Here is an 8,047-nt window from a genome sequence, read left to right as displayed (position 1 = left end):
ACTCCTTCCAGATTCAATTATTTTATGATGACTTTGAGACTGCCAATCCAATCGGGCCGAAAAGAGGGATTCATAAATTAGGGGCTCTATATTTTACTTTACGAAACGTTCCAGATTATATTAATTCCCAGCTGAATAATATTTATCTTTTAGCTCTGTTTTACAGCGAGGATGCAAAAAAGTATGGATATAATTCAATAAAGGATTATATAATCCCAGATCTTAAATTGTTAGAAAATATAGGAATAGTAATTAGGGGAACAAGTTTTATGGGGACGCTGTGCGCTGTGTCGCATGATAATCTCGGTGCAAATTCACTTCTTGGATTTCACGAATCTTTTAATGCAAATTACTATTGCCGATTATGTTGTACTTCCAAGTCTGACGCTCAGTTAATTTTTGATCACTCCCTCATGGTCATTAGAGATAGAGAAAATTATAATGATCATTTAATTAATTTATCTCATGGTGTGACAGGTCCTTGTGTACTAAATCAGCTTAAATTTTACCATTTCTTGGACTCTCCAACAGTTGACATTATGCACGATCTTTTAGAAGGTGTTGTTCCATTTGAATTGAAAATTATCATAAAAAAATTAATTAATTTAAGATGTTGTACTCTAGAGCAATTCAACCAAAGACTGTTAGCTCATGACTTCGTAAAATTGGAATCGAAGAACAGGCCATGTCCAATTAAATTAGATGGGAAAGGTCATCGAATTGGGCAAAAAGCAGCACAGGCATGGTGTTTGGTTAGGTTTTTGCCAGTCATTTTTGCCGATCTAATTGTGACGGAAGAACAAATTAGTTACTGGGAATTACTTATACAGTTGCTGGAGTGTATGAGCTATATATTTTGTCGAAAGTTTTCAGTGTCCACGCTTGAAGCTCTTAAATGTAGCGTAATTAAGCACCACAAATTATTTCTTTCCCTGTTCCCAGATCAGCGATTATTACCAAAGCATCATTTTATGTGTCACTATGAGTTTATAATTAGGCAGAGTGGACCGCTTGTGTCACTCTGGACAATGAGATTTGAAGCAAAACACAATTATTTTGCTCAACTCGCAAAACGTACAAATAATTTTCAAAATATTTGTTTAACTTTAGCTAACAGACATCAGCAGTATAGTTCCCATGCCTTTAAAAACATAAACATCCACGACGGACTGGAAATGGACAATATTGTTGAGATGAAATTGTCAAATTTTTTAAATTCATTTGATGTAATTGAATGTGTCAGAAAAATTAGAGGGCTTGAATTTTATTCTCCAGACACTTTGGTTTACACTACCAATCAAATTTGGTACAGAAGTTACAATTATAAAATTAATTATGTAGTTTGTTTCGGAATGGGTCCAGTGTTTCCCAAATTTGGTATTATTTCCGAATTCCTTGTACTTAGTGAGTCTAAATGTCTTCTTATTTTAAAAGAACTTGATGTGGAGTACTTTGATCGACACTATTTTTCGTTTAGGATAATTTTAAAAGACACAATTAATCTTGTTAATATAGAGGCTTTAGTAATTCATGAATGTATGGAAATTCAGAGAAATTGTAACACTAATGGTTTATTTCTAGTGACAAGACATTATTTGTGAAGCTGTTTTCAAATTATAATATAATATAGTCCGTAGCTTTTGTATTTTACAATAAATATGTGCAATTTACTGTGAAAATAAAACAACATTAATATTATTACCAGCTTGTCTAATTTTCTTTCACACAAGGTAATATTTCATACCAAAAGAATATCACTCTTGCGCAAATAAGGTAATCTTACGTTACCCCGCTCGTTACCAGTGTCATTACCAACTTTTCTGAGAATGTTACTGAGTTCTTTGCTTTATTACGAATGGGGTAAAATAATGTATCCTTACCAAACGGTATCGCGCTGCCCTCACTACCATACGTTGATCGCTCCTTACCATGCGGGAGAGACATATAGTCATTCCGCGTGGTAACGAGTTTTGTAATGATTTTATTTTGAGTGTACTCATATGAATGGTTGACGCAAAAAAATTGGGGTTTTTTAATCTTACGTATTTTGTGACCTTAATTTCCAAGGGACGTGGTCCCATTTTGAAAATTTGGGACTGTATAATTTTCCAAATAGTCCAATGTTTCCAAAACAGTTAAAAATTTTGAAATCGGTCCACAATTGAGACCACAGTCAAAATTTTAGCACTCACACTTAATGAAGATTAAAACTCTTAATGTGTTTTCATCTACCATAAGCTCCTCTTAATTTTTGGCATTCTCATAGTCCAATTTTAAATATGGTAATTATTACTTACTTGTTTTATCGATTCTTAGTTATTACAGGATCCATGGTTGCCGGGCTTGAAACCTAGTTGTGATAAAACATTGACAATAAACAACTCAACTTTGTCGACATAAATAAACACGACCACCGAGGAGGCCCTCTTTACCTCCACCCCCAAAGTTGCTTATCATGGCAGATAAGGATAAACCGAAACAGGCAACGGCAGGTTATTTTCCAAGCGATTTTTTTAGAAAATAATTTTTATGGTGTCATAATGTTGTTAGTGAAATCCACATCCGAGCAAGATGCCGCTGCTGCCGTGGAAACAGCGCAGTCCTCCCAGGGGGCCGCATCTGTGGGGGTAATGGCAGCTGCGAGGAGTTCCATGGCCTCGTCATCCACTTCTGTCACAACCACGGCAAGAACAGACCAATCAAAAGCGTATTCCACCTTTATGGCCGGTCTGGAACAATGCATGGCTCAATATTCGACTTTAGGGAGTTGGTTGAGTGACCAGATTTGTGGTTACATGGGTGCCGTGGACATCCCAGCGATGTACAAGAAATTCATGGGTAAATTTTTTAACAGTAAGAAATATCAAGTGGGTTTTATTTAAGTTAGGAGAATTATCTGTCAATCTCAGAGTTATCACCGCTGGAAAGAGCGCTTATCATAATTGCGCTTCTCGGCCTGGTTGGTCTTCTGGGATGGATGGCTTGGGAAGGGGTTACATTGGGCAAGCAGACAATTATTTTCACCAATTGTTATTTATCAAGTCGTTACTTGCTTTTTATACAAATTATTACAGCGTGGCCCCATCTCATAAAATTTTTGGAGTCTTCCCCAGGCCAAAATTTTTTGGAGACGGCTGGCACATATCTGAAAGGTTTGGCAGAGAGTGACGTAATGAAAAAATTTGTTGGGATATTTGCCAGTGCTTCCGAGCCTGGTGAAGATAAGGAGGATACTCCTTGTTTTGACAAGGAAAACTGGACCATGCTTACCTCTGTGGCGGCTGTCTCAATAACTGAAATTGTTCGCGTTTTCTTTGCCTATATGAGCACAAATGCCATGAAAAAGTAAATAAATGTTTGCATAACGTAGTTTAGTTAGTCTTTGTTCCAAATGATGAAACCGTTATGTTCATCTGCATGAAATGTATGATAACAAGTAAGTGAGGCTTATCTACGCAAAATAAATCATTCCATACTTGTAAAGAACATGAAGGGCCTTAGTTATTTATCACATAATAGAGGTACATACATATTTACGTTAGAAAGTCAAGTGTTTTTTCTTTGTGCATAATTTCTCCCCCGGCTGAGTTTTAAAAAAATGGTTTATGCACCACCCCGACGCTGCTACAATTTCCTTAAATGTCACCCTCAGCCTTTGACAATTCTTAACTGGTTATACCTTCTCTTAATAGGTTTTCAAAATTATCTCTCAAACAAATCGTTCCAACCCGTCATCGCAGTGGAATATCATTTTTTCAATTTTACTTTATTATGTATGCTTTTATGAAAATTTATTTGACGTAATATAAATTTGTTAATCCAATTCTGAAGAAATATATAAAAAGTAAGTCATGTCTGGATGCCCCCCTCACATTTCCTTTCATGCCCCCACTCACAGAGTGGATGCACGATTTTCTTTTGGGTACTGCAACATATTCAGCAGTCCGAGCTTCGCGAATGGCCTGGGATGTAGGGAAAGAATTCCTGCAAAATTAAAAATTATCAGAACTGTTCCACTATGTATACATAGTACGACATTCAAAGGAATAAATTATTTTAATCGTCGTCGCCTTTTGGATGTTATGCGGGTTCCAGGATATACATCTATGTATAACCATCCAATTATTGAATTTAAATGAATTACATAATATGTAATTCATATTAATTCATATCATATTCATATAATTCATATAGCACAACTACATATGTACATATTATGTACATATGTAGTTGTGCTATACACCTTGTGTTATTTGGCCAAGTTTTATACAATATTAATGTGCACGTAAATATAAAGAGTTTATTATTTATTTATCATAGTAAATAAAGTATACAGCAGCTACAAAAAATCATTTATATTACATCTGGTTAATTGTCATAGCAATTCATATATGCTTACAAAACCTTCATCGTCATCACTTCGTTTTGGAGAGGATAGCAGAAAAAATTAGACGGGGTGACATGTATATGTAAGAGCTACTTTTTTGTATTTTGAAAAGAATGGATGTTGTGGTGAATTGCTTACGGCCTGCAGAACGTTGTCCCAGCTGAATACGTGTAAATAGCGTGAGAAATGAAGATTAGATATCCACACATGTTTTCACGTAAAAGATGACTCGCACAAAGTCAAATAGATAAATATTTTGTTACCAGTCTGAGCGGTAATCCAGTTCAAGTAATTTGTCATTTTAACGTGTACACCGGGTCGGTTTATCTCAGCACAGCCGAAACCCCAGCTCACAATGCCCAAGTGATAGTAGCGCCCATTATTTTTATTCTTGTAGTCAATGCTGCCACCTGAGTCCCCTTGGCAGGTGTCCGATCCAGGTGAGTCTGTTATGATTCATAACTTATGAAACGAAGACAATATTTACCATCAGTGCTTCCAATACATAAAATATGAACCAATTTGGTTCATACATATTTTATGTACCGTGTTCATTGATCATCCATTTACGTATAAAGGAGTTACAAAATTGATTATTTAATGCTCACATGTACAGATCATGTTGTCCGTGATGTATCTACCATAGTACTCTCGACACTTCGATGACCCTATAACTGGGAGGTCCACCTTCTTCAACACGGCTGACTGACTTCCACCAGAGATCTCCGCTGAAATGTCACAACACGTCATCGTATTATTAATTTGCTACCCCAGTATTTAATATTCAATAATCTACATTAATACTAACTTCCCCATCCTGAAGCAGTTACCGTGAGACCATCCACTGGCACATTAACCATGTCGAAAGGCAGGCATATGGGTTGGATTTTGCGGGATAATGGGAGCAGGGCAGGGCTGATGCGGCCCCATTATATCAGTATGCCAATACCCAGAAGGGATGTAATTGACAAGAAATGTTGGTATTTAATTTAAATCCTATAATCTGTATCTGTCCAATAAATGTTGGAATGCTGGAAGGGTATTAAATATATTATGGAATGTGTTTCATTCCATATAAGATTAGTCCATTCTCTGTGTCTGTCCGTTTGTCTGTCTGTCGGTCTGACTGTGCGCAGCGCATCCCTTCAGTGTATTACAAACGGTAGCATTGACGGATAGGTGGATGGAGAAGTGGATGGAGGCGGTCGGGAGGGCTTATAGAAATTTTAGGTATGTAGGGTAAGGTTAGGTTGCTGATGTTTCTGAGGACTCTCTGGTGTTGCTGATGTTTTGCTGTTTTGGTGTTTCGATGTTTTGTAAAAACACTACTGACACCAAATAAACACCGGAAACCCCAAGAAAACACCAAAGAGCCCACACAAACACCATCAAACCCACGAAAACATCCGAAACACTAGAGATTCCACAGAAACACAGGAAACCTAAACTAACCTTACTTAAAATTTAAATAAGGCCTTCACGACCACCTCCATCCACCTATACATCAATGCTACCGTTTGTAATACATTGAAGGGGTGCGTTCCCCATAGACAGACAGAGAATGGAGTAATCTTATCTAGAATGTGAAATTGTGTGGATATTCAACGTATACTGGAACCTATGTTGCACACGGGCTATAGCCCAGTTAACTCTATTATATATGCCTATTGATATCAGTGTGATACATATAAATGATATCTGATACTATCAGACATCATTTTTATGTATGTATACTTCCACGTGTTTATTTACTTTCACCTTATCTATGGATTGACAGTACTCACATTGATATTCGTAAATCTCGCAAGTATATTGCACACTGTCAATCTTTGTGTCCTTGTTATTCACAAGTTTTATGTTAATTTCTCACTACGAATTGTACTTCACAGCTAGTGGTGCCTCCGGGTTTTGAAAAAATTTTATGATAAGGGTATTCAACTAATACAAACAATTAAGGAAGACAACATCTTCCTTAATTATGTCACGCTCACAAAAGTAAGACGTGGTGACTATGCTAAGATGTTGAAAAGATGAGAATGAAAATTGTAAAAATGGACAAGTCCACGAGGGACGGAAATTATTAGAAAAAGAACTGAAAGTCTCAAGCAGATCAGTTCACACTTAGACGATATTTATTTAGTAATAAAACTCAAGTCACACTGAAAAAGTTACAATTTACCCAAAATGTCTCAAGTTCTCCACGGGAGATCTCTCTCTCGCTCTCTCTACTTCCCTTCCTCAAAAATGATGTTTCTACCAACTTTAATCCCCTCTTTCTTAAGATAAGGCTTGCAGAAGAATCCCCCCGTTCACACATACGCATCTTGTTTAAATACATATTTACCTATACAATTACCTAGATACTCAAAATAATCGTATGTCTCACTGGATCCCGGTCTCATTACCAAATAAAGCCACATGTACATAAAAGGAGATGAATACATACATGAATTCATAAATATATTTTTAACAGAATGTAGGTACACAAACCATGATTGCTAAAAATACAACTTTCTTCCCTCTTGCTCTCTCCGTAAAACACATACCATCACAAAATCAGAGCAGATATTATAATTTTCTCAAATAAAACTTTCCCTCGATTCTCAACCGTGACAATTAAGTATGTACTTGCTTGCCCAAATTGGATTTACTTGCAGGGTGGGTAATTAATTTGATAGTGTTCTAACTAGTTTTTATGGAAATGACTTCAACGACTAAATTATTAGCGACAGTGTATGTACTTAGAACAATGTCGCCTTTTTATTCGCAAGATTACAATGGCTTAGATATTTTAGTGGTTAGGTTAGGTTACATAGAGGCCAATCTAACAATTTTCAAAGCTTACAAAAATCCCACGGAAACTATGATAGCATTGGGGGTTTCAGAGCTTCGATTACAACAAAAACCACAAAAACTTAAGCTCATAAAAACCAGAAAAGTGGCAGACCCTACTCAAAGATAACTGAAAAATAACACTCATTGCTGTGGAATATTCAAAAGATCAACTTTACTTTAATCAGTTGCATTTCACTTTATTTACTACAATTATGCCAATAAATTACTTAACATATCATAGTATCGTTGGCGCGCCCCGGCGCCCCTTGGCGCCCCAGCGCCCCGGGCAACCGCCCCTCTCACGGGCCCTGTACCCTGGTAACCATAACATTTCTTTCCGTGCGATTGGGACACATGATGCCCGGGTATTTGCTAGTATCTTTAATATCCGTTGGAATTTTCGGGTGCGCGTTGGTGAAAACCATCTTGACCAAGATGGGGAGGTGGATTCAGAAACGCGAATTTGTCAAGATCGTTCCAAGAAGTGGGAATTTTGCAGGGAATGCAACGAATCGTGAGGATGGTTTACATGAGAAATGTTAGGAGGCTGCCCGTCCTTAAAATCCCGGTAGGTTTGGGCGGTATGGTGGTTATGACGGTGAATAAGGATATTAATGTCAAATTGTCCAGTTTATTCATCGATCTCTGTGTGGAGACGTTGCTATAGTTTTAATTATGTATATAAGGTTTGTATAGCAGGTTTTTTACAGGGTAGATTTTTTTCTTAGATTTTTTTAAATTGTGTCAGGTTAATCAATTAGTGTATGCATTCGTAATTAAAACTTATATATGCATCAATTATTGTATAATTGGATTGTCAACAAA

At 36.7% G+C, this 8,047-nt stretch overlaps 2 protein-coding genes across 2 annotated transcripts; one reads left to right on the top strand and one right to left on the bottom strand.

The window, feature by feature from the left end:
* The first annotated feature begins 2,455 nt into the window (after positions 1–2,455).
* LOC118437618 lies at positions 2,456–3,486 on the top strand. Its single transcript, XM_035856788.1, has 4 exons — positions 2,456–2,492; positions 2,551–2,838; positions 2,910–3,002; positions 3,075–3,486. Exons 1-4 carry the CDS (start codon positions 2,456–2,458, stop codon positions 3,347–3,349), a joined length of 693 nt encoding a protein of 230 aa, XP_035712681.1. The 3' UTR covers positions 3,350–3,486.
* Positions 3,487–3,747: 261 nt separating this feature from the next.
* LOC110856079 (trypsin alpha-3) lies at positions 3,748–5,879 on the bottom strand. The gene is made up of 5 exons (XM_035856685.1): positions 5,196–5,879; positions 4,996–5,115; positions 4,651–4,833; positions 4,526–4,547; positions 3,748–3,984 (listed from the first exon to the last, which is right to left on the bottom strand). Exons 1-5 carry the CDS (start codon positions 5,245–5,247, stop codon positions 3,792–3,794), a joined length of 570 nt encoding a protein of 189 aa, XP_035712578.1. The 5' UTR covers positions 5,248–5,879; the 3' UTR covers positions 3,748–3,791.
* Positions 5,880–8,047: the final 2,168 nt, after the last annotated feature.

Source organism: Folsomia candida, unplaced genomic scaffold (genome assembly GCF_002217175.1).
Source record: "Folsomia candida strain VU population unplaced genomic scaffold, ASM221717v1 Fcan01_Sc014, whole genome shotgun sequence".
Classification (NCBI taxonomy): Eukaryota; Metazoa; Arthropoda; class Collembola; order Entomobryomorpha; family Isotomidae; genus Folsomia; species Folsomia candida.
This window is presented reverse-complemented; position numbering and strand designations above follow the sequence as displayed.

Excerpts from the sequence above, each read along its gene's own strand:
- LOC118437618 (XM_035856788.1), top strand. The coding sequence starts at position 2,456 with ATGGCAGATAAGGATAAACCGAAACAGGCAACGGCAG. Across the intron at positions 2,493-2,550 it reads ACCGAAACAGGCAACGGCAG|TGAAATCCACATCCGAGCAA; the intron begins GTTATTTTCCAA and ends TAATGTTGTTAG. Across the intron at positions 3,003-3,074 it reads TTGGGAAGGGGTTACATTGG|CGTGGCCCCATCTCATAAAA; the intron begins GCAAGCAGACAA and ends AAATTATTACAG.
- LOC110856079 (XM_035856685.1), bottom strand. The coding sequence starts at position 5,247 with ATGGTTAATGTGCCAGTGGATGGTCTCACGGTAACTGCTTCAGGATGG. Across the intron at positions 4,548-4,650 it reads CTGGATTACCGCTCAGACTG|CTGGGACAACGTTCTGCAGG; the intron begins GTAACAAAATAT and ends ACACGTATTCAG. Across the intron at positions 3,985-4,525 it reads GGGACAACGTTCTGCAGGCC|GAATTCTTTCCCTACATCCC; the intron begins GTAAGCAATTCA and ends TTAATTTTGCAG.